Genomic DNA, 17,541 nt, shown 5'->3' with positions numbered 1-17,541 from the left:
ATCACCCCTAGTTCGTTTCCCAGAGTTAGGAGTCTTTATGTTCTGTCTCCCTTTCTGATATTTCCCACACATTTCTTCTCCCTTCCCTTATATTCCCTTTCACTATTATTTATATTCCCCAAATGAATGAGGACATATAATGTTTGTCCTTCTCCGATTGACTTACTTCACTCAGCATAATACCCTCCAGTTCCATCCACGTTGAAGCAAATGGTGGGTATTTGTCGTTTCTAATGGTTGAGGAATATTCCATTGTATACATAAACCACATCTTCTTTATCCATTCATCTTTCGATGGACACCGAGGCTCCTTCCACAGTTTGGCTATTGTGGACATTGCTGCTAGAAACATCGGGGTGCAGGTGTCCCGGCGTTTCATTGCATCTGTATCTTTGGGGTAAATCCCCAACAGTGCAATTGCTGGGTCGTAGGGCAGGTCTATTTTTAACTCTTTGAGGAACCTCCACACAGTTTTCCAGAGTGGCTGCACCAGTTCACATTCCCACCAACAGTGTAAGAGGGTTCCCTTTCAGTGAGATATTTTTTAGAAGGAATCCTGAGCTCTGAAATCACACTTAAGGAGAGAAAAGCTCCCACTGTGGAGAAAAACATGATCACCTTAAAATTTCCCACATTGGAATAGAATTGTCAAGCACAGTTTCCATTTTATTATGGTTCTCTTTCTCTCCCAACCAGCTAAAATGTTTAGAAATAAAGTAACAGGGCAGCCCTGGGGGCTCAGTGGTTTGGCACCGCCTTCAGCCCAGGGCCTGATCCTGGAAACCCGGATCGAGTCCCGCGTCAGGCTCCCTGTGTGGAGCCTGATTCTGATTCTCCCTCTGCCTGGTCTCTGCCTCTGTGTGTGTGTGTGTCTCTCATGAATAAATAAATAAAATCTTTTAAAAAAATCTCTAGAGATTTTAGATTTGTGACTTTGAAGGAGACTTCAGGCTCTAGATTGAATTAAATAATGATGATATGATAGCAGATATGCTTATCTTATTTATAACTTTAATGGTTAATGTATCCCATCAACTCCACTCCCTCAGATTCTTAACTAGAATCTAAGTTTCATTTCCAAATTTCCAGGGGAGAAAATGTTTAGCCAGGTTGGACCAGACACTCTCTGATCCAATTAGCTGTTGTCAGGGAGTAGGACCACAGAGCAAAGTGGGGCCTGAGCACCATCAACATGCATGGATCTGCTACAATATGAAAGAAATATGGGGGACACTTGGGTGGCTCAGGGGTTGAGCACCTGGCTTTGGCTCAGATCATGATCCCAGGTCCTGCAATTGAGTTCTGCATCAGGTTCCCCCCAGGGAGCATTCTTCTCCCTCTGCTTATGTCTCTGTCTCTCATGAATAAATAAATAAAACCTTTTAAAGAAAGAAAGAAAGAAAGAAAGAAAGAAAGAAAGAAAGAAAGAAAGAAAGAAAGAAAGAAAGAAGAAAGAAAAAAGTAAAAGAAGAAGAAGAAGAAGAAGAAGAAGAAGAAGAAGAAATGAAAGAAAGAAAAGAAAGAAGGAAAAAAGAAAAAAGAAAGAATAAGAAAGAAAGAAAGAAAGAAAAGAAAGAAAGAAAGAAGAAAGAAAGAAAGAAAGAAAGAAAGAAAGAAAGAAAGAAAGAAAGAAAGAGAAAGAAAGAAACAGCAGAGACAGAAATTCCAAGAGACAAATTTCAGCCCAAAAGAAAGAAGAATGTTCAAACCATTGATGTGTTTTACCTCAAATGGACTGATACTGAGCTGAACATCCAGAAGCTGCTGGTCCATGGGGATAGATCTGAAAGACAATGGCTATTTGTGATAAAGATCTAAAGGAGGGAATAGATTATACCCATAATGATACCTATACAAGATAATGACATCTGTAATCCTTCTTGGTGAATGATTAGTTTGCTGGTGAAAATGTTTGATTTTGTTTTTTCTTTGGGCATTAATATCATAAAAATATTTTTATATTGGGGACTCCTGTTTTTTATTGTTGTTATTTTAGTTTTTAGAGATTTAATTTATTTATTTGAGAGAGAGAGAGCAAGACAGGGAGAACAAGCAGGGGAAGGGGCAGAGGGAGAAGCAGACTCCCCACTGAGCAGGAGCCCGATGCAGGATTTGATGCAGGGCTTGATCCCAGTACCTTGGAATCAAGATCTGAGCTGAAGGCAGACACTTAACCAACTGAGCCACCCAGATCCCCTGTCGTTGTTATTTTAAAGTAGGCTCCATAACCAATGTTGGGCTTGAACTCATGACCCAGAGATCAAGAGTTTTATGCTCTACCAACTGAGCCAGCCCAGTGCCCTTTCTGTTTCTTTGTTTTCATTAGTATTGCTTTGGCTCTTTCCTCGCAGAATTATCAGCTACATGGATGCAGGAAACCAAATAGGTGTCTCGGAACTCTCTTCTTGGGACTTTTCTCTTCACTGCTTTTTTTTTAAGATTTTTTTAAAATTTATTCATGAGAGACACAGAAAGAGAGGCAGAGATATAGGCAGAGAAAAAAGCAGACTTCCTGCAGGGGGCCTGATGCGGGACTCAATCCCAGGACCCCAGTATCATGACCTGAGCCAAAGGTAGACACTCAACCACTGAGCCATCCAGGTGCCCCTCTTCAGACTGTTCTTGTTCAGGTACCTGGTACCATACTTGGAAATCTTATCATTCTGGCCATCTGCTCTATGACCTCTACACACCCATGTACTTTATTCTCTTCCACCTATCTTTTCTTGATACTTGTTTCAGTTCCACTGTGGCTCCAAAAACACTGGTGAAGATACATACAGATAACAAAGCCATCATCTATGCAGGCTGCATCACCTAGATGTATTTTTTTTAAGATTTTATTTATTTATTCATAGAGACACACATACAGAGAGAGAGAGAGAGAGAGGCAGAGACACAGGCAGAGGGAGAAGCAGGCTCCATGCAGGGAGCCTGACATGCAACTCCATCTGGGTTCTCCAGGATCACACTCTAGACCAAAGGCGGCACTAAACTGCTGAGCCACCTGGGCTGCCCTAGATGTATTTTTTCATAGTGTTTGGGTATTTGGACATTTTCCTCCAGATAATAATGGCCTATGACTAGTTTGTAGTCATCTCCCACCTCCTGCACAACACAGTCTTTGTATGATCTGTATTTAGCTAACTTTGGTCTGAGTATACATAGTGAGTCTGTACCACATGGTAGACACTTAAATATTTGTTAAATGAATGAAACCAAATTTGAAAGACCTTTTTGAAATAAATGTGGACTAAGAGGTTTTAGCCATAGACTCAGGGAGGTAGGAAAGAGCATTGTGTCCTTCATTTCACTTCATCAGTTTTTTTTTTTTTTTTTGGTTTTTTTGTTGTTGTTGTTTTTAATGAGGGGATGGATTTGCTTGAGCAAGACTGAATTCCCAGTAATGGATCCATTGATGCCAAGGACTGCTTGATGGAAGATAGACGAATCATTCTGCAAGTACATTATAGAATTTAAACAATACTATAGTTCTCTCTGGCAACAAATGTGCCATTAATCTTTTTCTTTCAATTAAAACATTTTAAATGTTTTCTGATTCCAGCATAATTAACATACTGTTTTATATTAATCTCAAGTGTACAATAGAATGATTCAACAATTCTATATATTTTTCAGTGCTCACCATAAATGTACTCTTAATCCTCTTTACCTATTTCACCTCCCCCCACCCATCTCCCCTCTGGCAACCACCAGTTTGTTGTCTATATTTAAAAGTCTGTTTTTTATGTTTGTCTCTTCTTTTCTTTGTTTTGTTTCTCAAATTCAAATTCCATATATGAATGAAATTATATGGTATTTGTCTTTCTCTGATTGACTTACTTCACTTAACATTATACCCTCTAGTTCCATCCATGTTATTGTAAGTGGCAATATTTCATTATTTTTTATGGCTGAGTAATAGAATTGCCATATGATTCAGTAATTCCACTAATGACTATTTACCCAAAGAATACAAAAACACTAATTTGAAAAGACATGTGTGTCCCCATGTTTATTGCAAATTTATTTACAATAGCCAAGATATGGAAGCAGCCCAAGCATCTAACAATAGATGAATGGATGAAGAAGATATGGGATGGATAGATGAGCTAGGGGACTGTTTCATCCCCACTAAGGAAGGAAGAAGAGAGGGAGGTAGGGAGGGAAAAACACTAAACTTGTTGTTAGAAAGATTCAGTTTGATGTGCCTGTGAAACATCCCACAAATAGTTTCCACTTGGCAGTGGCACAGGTTGATCTCATGTTCTGTCTTATGGCCTTAGTGGGAGAGAATTGGGTTACAGAGGAACCGGTCAGAAAGACATTATGCTTGGTTCAGCCCTACTCAAGATCCTTAATTTCTCAGTGTGGCTCCCCCTTTCTAAGGACAATTCTTCCCAACTTCTGACTCTCCTGCATCACAAATAAACTCTTGTGGACACTACATGTTGCTGCAGGTCACTATCCAAATGGTGATGGGGTGGACAGTAAATCTGTGTTGGGTCAACCACTTCTCCCTTCAGAACTATGGGCTTATTTTCCAGGTTCAAGGAGTGCAGCCATCTGACACTCCTCAGCCTTTAGCCCTCTTAGAGAATTGCCCTCAGCTAAAGGAAACTGACTTACCCACTCAAGTCTCCTGCTGGGGGAGTATAACTGCCTGACAGCCATGTGTATCCACCACTGTATTTCCTCTGAGGATACTGATGGCTGCTCCCATCCACTGACTGATCACAGCTGGATACCAGTTCATGCCCACTGCCATGCTCATGCAATGACATTTATGACCAGGGTCAATTAATTCTGCCAAGGAGCACCTGGGTGGCTCAGTCAGTATCTGCCTTCAGCTCAGGTCATGATCTCAGGGTCCTAGAGTTGAGCCCCATGTTGGGCTCTCTGCTCAGTAGGTAGTCTGCTTCTCCCTCTTCCTCTGTACTTGTGCGCTCTCTCTCTCTCTCTCTCTCTCTCTCAAATAAATAAATAAATAAAATCTTTAAAAAAAATTAACTCTGTAATGATGATGACTCGTCTTTCTGCCATGAGGGACCTCAAGCTACATAGCTTGAAGTTCAATGAGACTTTTTCTTGACTTTTTTAAAGATTTTGTTTATTCATGAGAGATATATATAGAGAGAGGCAGAGACATAGAGGAAGAAGCAGGCTTCTCACAGGGAGCCAAGATGTGGGACTCGATCCCCGGACCTGGGATCATGCCCTGAGCCAAAGGCAGATGCTCAACCGCTGAGCCAGCCAGGCATCCCAATGGGACTTTTTCTATGTCTCTGGAAATGCTACCTTCCAGATGTCAAGACCTCTAAACCTGCTGATGCCAGAGTGGAGGAGACCTGAAGCAAATACTGCCAAATTTGCTCACCAGGCATGACATTAGACAGGGCTGCTTCTACTAACAGCTTTGATTTCTGGACCCATGTATCCCATACATTGGAGATACAGCACATTATGATTGTCGTTTACTTAGATTGTATATGTGTCCTGTGAATTGTGTGGCCAGAATGTATTCTGTATTTAAATGCCTGAAGTAAATAAATATGGTCATACCCTTTGAAATCAAACACATTCCCTTATTTTCCATTAAACAAAAATTTTGTTAACTAACCATACTCCATGATTTCTTATGCAATGATTTACCTCTATCCTCACCTTCCCTAACAAACGTCATAGGTGATTTATATCGGCACCTCTATTTCTTCAATAGTCACTCATCAACCCACTCTACCTGGATTGTTTATGCCCCTATCCCTCACTTTAGAGGTAACAAATGGAGCCGTCCCTAATATCAACAAAGGCGTCCATGTCACCAGCAAATGTCAAGGAATATTTTCAGTTCTCATTTGGTTAGTCCTTTCAATAGAACCAAAACTATTAACCACTCTGCTTTTCATCAGAAAGGACCTCTTTGCCTCCATGACACTGTGGACTAAGTGATCATTGCAATCTCCAAAGACTCTTCAAGGAGTGAACAAGTGAACATCACAGAATACTCATTCCTGGTTTTGGTTCTTGTAGGAGTTCAACGTTCCTCAGGGGATACTTTGTCATTTAAGTCAACCAAAGAGAGAAGAATTTCTCCTTGAAGAAAATACCTTCATCTTGGCCCACTGTTTTCTACACAGACACAGCATTGTCTGAAATGTTTCCATTCTTTCATCTTCCTATCCCAAGGGAGCTGAATTGTTCAGAGAGGAACGTCAGTAGAACAATTTATTTAATGAAGAGCTCTAAGAACACAACCTTTGGGATGATAATAACATATCTCTGTTGGCCCTTTCCTGTAATTCTCTGTTGCCAGCCTAGGGGGAAAACCCAAATGGCCTGCTCCAGAACAGACTGCAGAGAAGAGAAAGCTTCAGTGATAACCATCAGAGAGGGTAGGATCACTGCTTCCCAGTCAGGGCTGGAGGAGTATGAGGGAATGGGGCGAGAAAGTGGGTACTGGTCTACCTCTAAGAGTAATGAAACTGGAACAGTCCCATATTTAGGTACAAAGCTGAAGTCTCTGTAGTATGAAGGTGCTTTACTCGCTCCTTAAACCAGGCTTTCCAGCACTTGCTAAATTTCCTATTTTCCAATGAGTCTCCTCCTCTTCTCTATTCTATTCCTTGAATTCTAGGCTCCTGTTCCATTACCCATCCCATCATTTATTCATTAACTGAAGATCTATGAAGCACAAGGTATTGACTATTTCATTCCTCATGTGATTGGATTTTTCTATTATATTCCATTTTTGTTGGCAGATTTGACTTGCTGATAGCACTTGATAGTTCTGTATTATTTTGTTTTCCTTTAGTGTCCACAATGTATCTACAAATAATGTCGTTACTTCTGGCATTGAGTACTCAGGCTGATTTATTTTTCTTATGAATCTCTTTAAATGTTCATGAGAGTGTTGAATGACTGAAGTTGGAATGGACTGCCTTGGCCTTTTCATGATAATACAAATATTTTAGTGTTTTAATGTAGAGAACCCTGTTGCTGCAGTTTTCAACAGCTATTCTTTATTAGGTTAAGAAATTGTTTTTAGTTTCCTTCTTTAGTGAGAGGCTCTATCCTGGAAGCTAACCGCAGGAATAGCTGCTACATTTTCTCAAATCCATTTTCTGTTGTGATTATGATTATTATTCCTCTTCATTTCCCTGTATTTGTGATGAATTGTTTTTTTAAAGCATTTTTCTTACTTTTTAAAAAAATTTTTATTTATTTATGAAAGTCACAGAGAGAGAGAGAGAGAGGCAGGGATACAGGCAGAGGGAGAAGCAGGCTCCATGCACAGGGAGCCCGACGTGGGATTCGATCCCGGGTCTCCAGGATCGCTCCCCGGGCTTAAGGCAGGCGCCAAACCGCTGAGCCACCCAGAGATCCCTGAATTGTTTTCCTTTTTCTTTTCCTTTTTTCTTTTCTTTTTTTTTTTTTTTTTTTTGCAAACATCCTAGCATTAAACCATCTTTCCATTCCTAAAATAGGTATGACTTGTTCGTGATATATTATTCTTTTAAACAATTATGAATGCTTTGCATTTAACTTTATCATTCTATTTTGTGTTCACATTCAGGTATATGATGAGTTTGAAGATTCCTTTTTTGCATTATAGTTGACACTTTTGGTCTCAATCTTTATTATACATCTAACATTTGCATGTGTTGAAAAACTACTATGTGCAGACCCTATGTAAGGCCCTGGAAAGACAATGGTGAGCTAAGAAAGTCTCAGTTTCTGACCCACAATATATATATAATTACTAACATGATAGCACACTAAGGAATAGTACAGGATGCTCCACATGTGCTGCTCACACACTCTTTCCCTTTGACCTTCACTGTCTGTTCTCCTTTTCACTGGCCTCTCAATTTCTTTCCATTACCAAGCTCACCCAACCATGGAGAAAACTATAAGTTCTGTTCTTTCTGCTCAAAATGTGTGCCTTTTCCTTATTTCCCTTAATTAACAGTTAATTAATTGTTCTTCCTTCCTCTCACAGCTCAGATATTCAGATTCCAGAGAAGTCTTTTCTATCCACCTCCCTAGGTTAAGTTGATCCCCAGTGGTTCTGTTTTCCTTTTAATTAATTAGCATTCTACAGACATTAATAATACTGAAACTTTTTCTATTATAGAAGGTATAAACATTTATTTTCACATCTTAAATTTGCCTTTACATTTTTAAGATGATTTTATTTATAGAATCTTTAAATATTTTTTATTAAGTCAACCAATATATTTTGTAATTAACTCCTCTGATTTTTAATATAATACATCCCCACTTGCAGACATGTACACTTGGGCATACACTCCCATACATGCTTTATATTTTATTTTAATGATTTTGCCATTTTTTTCCCATTCTTCTAATTTATGTAGTTCATATTCTTTTTCCTCTTTCTTGGAAGAATCTACCTAGAAAGTGGTATCTGAAAGAGGGAGGCATAGGGTCTTCATGAACTAGAAGTGCTACGTGGTGGTCAAAAGAGGTTACAGATCTGTTGTGTTTATAATGATTAGAATTCCCCCTTTGGGGAACCCTGGGTGGCGCAGTGGTTTAGCGCCTGCCTTTGGCCCAGGGCGCGATCCTGGAGACCCGGGATCAAATCCCACGTCGGGCTCCCGGTGCATGGAGCCTGCTTCTCCCTCTGCCTATGTCTCTGCCTCTCTCTCTCTCTCTCTCTCTGTGTGACTATCATAAATAAATAAAAATAAAAAATAAAAAAAAGAGTTCCCTCTTTGATGGCTACCCCAGTTTAAGTAGAATATTGATAAATGATAGCCATAGAAGATAAAATTTTTGTGATGGTAAGAACAGAAACTCACCTTTTCAAATGTCCTCTTTATATCACAAGAACCATACAAGAAATATTATATACATGATCTCATTTAATTCACTCACCAGGCTTGCAATGTATGGATTATTTACCACCCCCATTGTAGAGGTGAGGTATCTGCAGCTACAAGAGATTAATTAACTTTGTCAGGGCCACACAGTGGGTAAATTAGTAGACCAAATTTTTATTCTAGAAAGTCTGACTCGAGATCCTTTTTCCTTCTTTTTTTGTTTTTAAGATTTTATTTATTTATTTGACAGAGAGGCCACATGCACAAGTAGGCAGAGTGTCAAGCAGAGAGATAAGCAGACTCCCTGCTGAGCAGAGAGCCCAATATGGGGTTCGATCCCAGGACCTAGAGACCATGACCTCAGGCAAAAGAAACGCTTAACTGACTGAGCTACCCAGGCACCCTCAAGACCCCTTTTTCTAAATCACAGTTCTATAACACTGTATTTTGGGGCAGTTGTATGTCAAAAAATAATTATCATAAAAGGAATAGATTAATAAAATAGCTATTATTTATTGACATCTTACTGTGCACAACAGCATTTTGAATCATTATAAAGAAGGTAATAGGGATCCCTGGGTGGCGCAGCGGTTTGGCGCCTGCCTTTGGCCTAGGGCGCGATCCTGGAGACCCGGGATCGAATCCCCACATCGGGCTCCTGGTGCATGGAGCCTGCTTCTCCCTCTGCCTATGTCTCTGCCTCTCTCTCTCTCTCTGTGACTATCATAAATAAATAAATAAATAAATAAATAAATAAATAAATAAATAAGAAGGTAATAGCAGTAACCACATTTTTAGGGAAAAAAAGATACCTGAGAGTTAACTGTGACACCAGCATGTCAACTGTGACATCAGGTAACAGAGTAAATGTTGTTTGAGTTGAAAACCCATCCTAATCACTATGATAGGGTTATTAGAATAAAGGGAGTAATCAAAGAAAAGACTTTGAATGTCTTCAATTATTTTGGAAGATCATACCAAAGAAGAAATTGGTTTATATCCATAGATTGAATAGAAGAACTAGAACCAGTGAGTAGCAGATAAAAAGAGAAAGATTTCTGCTAAGTTGAAGATAGTCTGAATGATTATACACATTTAAAATAGAAATGGGTAGGGCACCTGAGTGGGTCTTTGGTTGAACCTCCTGTCTTTGGCTCGGGTCCTGATCCTGGGGTCCTGGGATAGAGTATTGTATCAGGCTCCCTGCAGGGAGCCCCGCTTCTCCCTCTGCCTGTGTCTCTGCCTCTCTTTCTGTCGCTCATGAATAAATAAATAAAGCTTTTTAAAAAATAAAATAGAAATGGGTTGCCACTTCAATGAATGAGTCACTGGCATTGGAAGGACTAGTGGAAGGTGAAGGATGTCCATGCAAAGTGGGATCAAAGGTGAATACTAGGAATTCACCCACAGCTGACTGTTCATTGAGGGTTGCTTTTGTCTCCTTTTCCAGCAAACAGACCAGCTACATGGGAGCAGGAAACCAGACAGAAGTATCAGTATTCCTCCTTCTGGGCCTCTCAGAAGATCCAGAACTGCAGCCTCTCCTCTTTGGCTTGTTCCTGTCCATGTTCCTGGTGACTGTACTGGGAAATCTGCTCATCATCCTGGCTATCCTTTCTGATTCCCACCTCCACACCCCCATGTACTTCTTCCTCTCCAACCTGTCTTTTGTTGACATCTGTTTCATCTCCACCACTGTCCCGAAGATGCTGCTAAACATCCAGGTACACAGCAAAGACATTTCCTATATAGGATGCATCACTCAGGTGTATTTCTTTATGATTTTTGCTGGAATGGATGATTTCCTCTTGACTGTGATGGCCTATGACCGGTTTGTGGCCATCTGCCACCCTCTGCACTATACCATCATCATGAACCCACGACTCTGTGTCCTCCTGGTTCTGATTTGTTGGCTCACCATTTTCTGGGTCTCCCTGATTCATATTCTAATGGTAGGGCAGCTGACCTTCTGTACAGGCACTGAACTTCCACATTTCTTCTGTGAACTGGCTCAGATTCTCAAGGTGGCCTGCTCTGACACCCTCATCAATAACATCTGCTTGTATGTTGCCACTGCTCTGCTGTGTGTTTTTCCTCTCACTGGGATTCTTTTCTCTTACTCTCAGATCGTCTCCTCCTTAATGAGGATGTCTTCCACTGAGGGCAAGTATAAAGCATTTTCCACTTGTGGGTCTCACCTTTCTGTGGTCTCCTTGTTCTATGGTACAAGCCTGGGGGTCTATCTCACTTCTGCTGTGACCCATTCTTCCCAGAGAAGCTCAGTTGCATCAGTGATGTACACTGTGGTCACCCCCATGCTGAACCCCTTTATCTACAGCCTGAGGAACAAGGATGTGAAGGGCGCCCTGCGAAGGCTCCTCAACAGAGCAGCCTCATGTCCATGATGGGCCACTGGCCTCAGAACCAAGTGGACATTGCAGGCCCCAAAGGCAAATGTGAATTTAAATATTTTTCTCCTTTAATAGACATCTTTGATTTATCTAATTCCCAAAGTACCCATGACTTCCTTTTTGTTTTTGTATTAGTCTCTCCTCAACAATCCCTCTGTAGTCCTTTTTGACTTTTCTTCCCTATATGCTGTCCAAAAAGTTCCATGTTTTATCAGCTTTCTTGTAGCCATTCTTAAGATTTCTAACTTTAGGTTTAAAGTACTCATCATATCAAGTGCTGCTGTGGCTGCCCCCAAAATTGTACTCTAAAATGTTGATGTTCTCCGCATCCTCTCCAACATTTGTGGTTTCCTGCCTTGTTAATTTTCCCCATTCTCACTGGTGTGAGGTGGTATCTCATTGTGGTTTTGATTTGTATTTACCTGATGGCAAGTGATGCAGAGCATTTTCTCATGTGCATGTTGGCCATGTCTATGTCTTCCTCTGTGAGATTTCTCTTCATGTCTTTTGCCCATTTCATGATTGGACAGGATGAGCACTGGGTGTTATTCTGTATGTTGGTAAATTGAACACCAATAAAAAATAAATTTATTATAAAAAAATAAATAAATAAAATGTTGATGTTCTTCACTTTCATTTGTTTGTGTGCTTGTTTTCCCCACAAGAAATGGAATGAAGTCTTACATGGTCATACCAGTGTTTACCATATCAGAACTGTGCCTGTTCCTTCACATGTATGACTTTACGTCATCTTGAAAACATGTCTTGGAGATATTTCCATTCATTCACCCCACTTTTCAAAAGAAGAGAATGAGGTTGACTGGGATTGTTACCTGGCTAGCTGACATGGAGTTTCTATCCTACTTTTTGTAAGAACAGTGATGTGATTTTAAACTTCAAAATAGGAATCTATATTTTTCTGATTATATTCATACTAATATACTGCTTAAGAAAACTCTGAGATGTAGCTTCATTCTTTGTGATCCTTCCATCTTTCTTTCTTTCTTCATTTCCTTCTTTTATTTGACTTTTATTCCCATATATACAATTTTAAGATACACCCTCTAAGATCCTAAAACATGTAATAATGAATACAATAGAATAAAAGTTGTTTTTCTTACATGGTTTATTTTTTTTTTCTGGGACTCTCTGGAGATGCCATCAGAACTGGTAGTTACACACATGTGGAATGTGTTCAGAACTTAGCTCATTTGAGAATAATGTTGATAGAATTGAGTGTTCAGTGAAGATTGGAGTAGTAGATGCTGTCCACATTTCTCCCACATTCCCTGGGATCCTCTCACCATATCCACTGCGTGACGGCCAATTGCCAACCCCATCCAGAACCAACTTTGCCCAATAGGTGGTGGCAGAACCTCCAGGGAATTATGCCCACACAAAGACAGCCCTTGATGGAGAGCTATGGGATTCATTGTCTTTCATCCATTAACTAGGATAATTCTTAGATTTGTATTTTGTACCATTTTCCAGAATTTCCCCACAGGATGAAAATTCTGCTCATTCTCTGTGGTAGCTGACTTAATATAAACTTGACAGATGTATTTCTTCCATGTATCACTTCTCTCTCACCCATGTTCCATGTTCTTTGTTCCTACCAATAAAACACTTGCACATAAATCCTTGGCTCAGCATTTGTTTCTCTGAGAACCCAAGCTAAGACAAGTGATAAAGCCTTTAACGTGTCAAGACAATATAATGAAAGGAGAAATTTTTGGAGGAAATAGAAGGGACCTAGCTATCGGGAATATAGTTAGGACTGAAAGATTTCTCAAAAATTATAATTTGTTAGAGAGGAAAGACTTATTTGATGCAGCTTTAATTCACTTTGATTCCATGAGCTCCAATCCAATGTGAGTTTATTTTCTGCTGTGCACAAATTGAGTAGGGAACCAAATGATTGCAATACAGAGAAATGAGCATAATAATATTGGTGTGTTATAGATCCTGTTGAAAACAAAAGTAAGGGACACCTGGATGGCTCAGCGGTTGAGTGTCTGCCTTCAGTTCAGGGTGTGATACTGGAGTCCTGGGATGGAGGCCCACATCCGGCTCCCTGCATGGAGACTGCTTCTCCCTCTGCCTATGTCTCTGCATCCCTATGCCTATGTCTCTGTGTCTCTCATGAATAAATAAAATCTTTAAAAAAAAAAAGAAAGAAAACAAAGGTAAGCATTTTCAACCCAGATTGAGTTATTCCCCAAAAAAAACCTCTAAATTTTTATTTTTTAAAATATTTTTATTGAGGGACACCTGGGTAGCTCAGTGGTTGAGCATCTGCCTTTGGCTCAGGTCGTGATCCTGGGGTCCTGGAATTGAGTCCCGCATTAGGCTCCCTGGGGGAAGCTGCTCCTCCCACTGCCTATGTCTCTGCCTCTGAATTCTCTGGGTCTTTCATGAATAAATAAGTAAAACAAAATCTTTTTAAAAGATTTTTAGGGTAGCCCTGGTGGCGCAGCGGTTTAGCGCCGCCTGCAGCCCGGGGTCTGATCCTGGAGACCTGGGATCGAGTCCCACATCGGGCTCCCTGCGTGGAGCCTGCTTCTCCCTCTGCCTGTGTCTCTGCCTCTCTCTCGCTCTCTCTGAATGAATAAATGAATAAATCTTAAAAAATAAATAAATAAATAAATAAACTTAAAAAAAAAAAAGATTTTTATTGGGGGAGGGCGGGGCAAGATGGTGGAGGAGTAGGGTCCCCAAGTCTCCTGTCCCCACCAACTTACCTAGATAACTTTCAAATCAGCCTGAAAACCTATGAATTCGGCCTGAGACTTAAAGAGAGAACAGCTGGAATACCACAGAAGAGTTTGCGCTTCTAATAAGGTAGGAAGACAGAAAAAAATAAAATAAAAAAGAATCAAGTTGGGGAGGGGCCCCGCGAGGAGCCGGGCTAAGGCCGGGTGGTGAGAACCCCTGGGACAGGGGAGCCCAGCCCCGGAGAAGCAGGAACTTCAAGAATCTGCACCAGATTCTTCCCGAATGGAAAGGCGCTCAGCAGGGAACACAAGCAGGATCCCAGGAGGGGTGGTGGAGCCTCCAGTCTCCCAGGGTCACTAACAGAGGAGGTGCGTCCGGGAGAGAGCACCCACACCCCACAGGGTAAAGGGCTGGAGCCCGCCCGGCGCGGGGGGTGGCTGCGCGGCCCCCGGGAGCCCGATCCCAGCGGCGCAGGCCCGGGAGCCCAGGACGCCGGGGGGACACAGCCCGTGATCCTGCAATCCCTCGGGACGGGCGGAGGCCGGAGGACACAAGACGTTGTGGACGCTCCTGCCACTGGATGATGCCTGGAGCTGTGCAGGTCAGTGACCCGCCCCTGGAGCATCCAGGCCCCTGCGGACTGGGAGCTGCGGTGGTTACTGCGGGAGCTGACTCCAGGGCTGGAGAGCTGGCTGCCGCCAGTGTGGTTGTTCCTCCCTGTGTCACCCTTTGCCTGGGAACACAGCCACCAGGGAACAGAGGCCTCACAGGATAAACAGCTCCCACTGAGCCGTGCACCTGGCGGGAGGCGGGGAAGCCCCCCCCCCCCCAGGTGCATACACCTGAGAATCAGCACAGCAGGCCCCTCCCCCAGATGACCAGCTGGAAGGACAAGGGAAGAGCAAGGTTTTGACCAACCATCACTGGAAAGCTCCAGGGGAAGACGAAGGATTTACAATATATAGAATCAGAGGGTACCCCTCCTTTTTTTTCTCTCTCTCCTTTTTTCTTTTTTTTCTTCCTTTTTCTAGTACAATTTGTTTTTACCTACTCTGCACTGAGCAAAATGACTAGAAAGAAGAACCCACCACAAAAGAAAGTATCAGAAACAGTACTCTCTGCCACAGAGTTACAGAATTTGGATTACAATTCGATGTCAGAAAGCCAATTCAGAAGCACAATTATAAAACTACTGGTGGCTCTGGGAAAAAAGCATAAAGGATTCAAGAGACTTCATGACTGCAGGATTTAGATCTAATCATGCCAAAATTAAAAATCCATTAAAAGAGATGGAATCCAAACTGGAGGTCCAAAGACGAGGGTTAAAGAGGTAGAAGAACGAGTGAGTGACATAGAAGACAAGTTGATGACAAGGAAGAAAGCTGAGGAAAAAAGAGAAAAACAATTAAAAGATCATGAGGATAGATTAAGGGAAATAAATGACAGCCTCAGAAGGAAGATCTACGTTTAATTGGGGTTCCCGAGGGCGCCGAAAGGGACAGAGGTCCAGAAACTGTATTTGAACAAATCATAGCTGAGAACTTCCCTAACTTGGGAAGGGAACCAGGCATTCAGATCCAGGAGATGGAGAGATCCCCCCTAAAATCAATAAAAACCGTTCAACACCTCGACATTTAATAGTGAAACTTGCAAATTCCAAAGATAAAGAGAAGATCCTTACAGCAGCAAGAGACAAGAGATCTCTAACCTTTATGGGGAGAAGTATTAGGTTAACAGAAGTCCTCTCCACAGAGACCTGGCAGGCCAGAAAGGGCTGGCAGGATATATTCAGGGTCCTAAATAAGGAGAACCTGCAGCCAAGAATACTTTATCCAGCAAGGCTCTCATTCAGAATAGAAGGAGAGATAAAGAGCTTCCAAGATAGGCAGAAACTGAAAGAATATGTGAACACCAAACCAGCTCTGCAAGAAATATTAAGCAGGACTCTGTAAAAGAAAGAGGAAGTCCACAGAAACAATCCACAAAAACAGGGACTGAATAGGTATCATGATGACACTAAATTCATATCTTTCAATAGTAACTCTGAATGTGAATGGGCTTAATGACCCCATCAAAAGGCGCAGGGGAAAAAAAAGGCGCAGGGTTTCAGACTGGATAAAAAAGCAAGACCCATCTATTTGCTGTCTACAAGAGACTCATTTTAGACATAAGGACACCTACAGCCTGAAAATGAAAGGGTGGAGAACCATTTACCATTCAAATGGTCCTCAAAAGAAAGCAGGGATAGCCAACCTTGTATCAGATAAATTAAAGTTTATCCCAAAGACTGTAGTAAGAGATGAAGAGGGACACTATATCATACTTAAAGGATCTATCCAACAAGAGGACCTAACAATCATGAATATTTATGCCCCGAATGTGGGAGCCACCAAGTATATCAATCAATTAATAACCAAAGTTAAGACATACTTAGATAATAATACACTTATACTTGATGACTTGAGTGTAGCACTTTCTACAATCGACAGATCTTCTAAACACAACATCTCCAAAGAAACAAGAGCTTTAAATGATACACTGGACCAGATGGATTTCACAGATATTTATAGAACTTTACACCCAAACGCAACTGAATACACATTCTTCTCAAGTGCACATGGAACTTTCTCCAGAATAGACCAAACTGGGTCACAAATCAGGTCTTAACCGATACCAAAAGATTGGGATTGTCCCCTGCATATTTTCAGACCATAATGCTTTGAAACTAGAACTAAACCACAAGAAGTTTGGAAGGAATTCAAACACGTGGAGGTTAAAGACCATCCTGCTAAAAGATGAAAGGGTCAACTGCGAAATTAGAGAAGAATTAAGAAGATTCATTGAAACTAATGAGAATGAAGACACAACCGTTCAAAATCTTTGGGACACAGCAAAAGCAGTCCTGAGGGGGAATACATCGCAATACAAGCATCCATCCAAAAACTGGAAAGAACTCAAATACAAAAGCTAACCTGGCACCTAAAGGAGCTGGAGAAGGAACAGCAAATGAAAACTTCACCCAGCAGAAGACAGTTAATAAAGATTTGAGCAGTACTCAATGAAATAGAGACCAGAAGAACTGTGGAACAGATCAACAAAACCAGGAGTTTGTTCTTTGTTTTTTTTGTTTTTTTTTTTTTAATTTTTATTTATTTATGATAGTCACAGAGAGAGAGAGAGAGGCAGAGACACAGGCAGAGGGAGAAGCAGGCTCCATGCACCGGGAGCCCGATGTGGGATTCGATCCCGGGTCTCCAGGATCGCGCCCTGGGCCAAAGGCAGGCGCCAAACCGCTGCGCCACCCAGGGATCCCCAGGAGTTTGTTCTTTGAAAGAATTGATAAGATAGATAAATCATTAGCCAGCCTTATTAAAAAAAAAGAGAAAAGACTCAAATTAATAACATCATGAATGAGAAAGGAGAGATCACCACCAATACCAAGGAAATACAAGCGATTTTAAAAACTTATTATGAGCAGCTATACACCAATAAATTAGGCAATCTAGAAGAAATGGATGCATTTCTGGAAAACCACAAACTACCAAAACTGGAGCAGGAAGAAATAGAAA

The 17,541-nt window shown here is 41.2% G+C and overlaps 1 protein-coding gene across 1 annotated transcript; it reads left to right on the top strand.

The window, feature by feature from the left end:
- Positions 1-10,307: 10,307 nt before the first annotated feature.
- Positions 10,308-12,266, top strand: LOC144289364 (olfactory receptor 7D4-like). The gene has a single exon (XM_077857503.1). It carries the CDS (start codon positions 10,313-10,315, stop codon positions 11,249-11,251), a length of 939 nt encoding a protein of 312 aa, XP_077713629.1. The 5' UTR covers positions 10,308-10,312; the 3' UTR covers positions 11,252-12,266.
- Positions 12,267-17,541: the final 5,275 nt, after the last annotated feature.

The sequence above is a fragment of the Canis aureus genome, chromosome 19 (genome assembly GCF_053574225.1).
Source record: "Canis aureus isolate CA01 chromosome 19, VMU_Caureus_v.1.0, whole genome shotgun sequence".
NCBI classification, from domain to species: Eukaryota; Metazoa; Chordata; class Mammalia; order Carnivora; family Canidae; genus Canis; species Canis aureus.
Note: the sequence above shows the minus strand (reverse complement) of the source record. Positions and strands in the feature narration are given on the sequence as shown.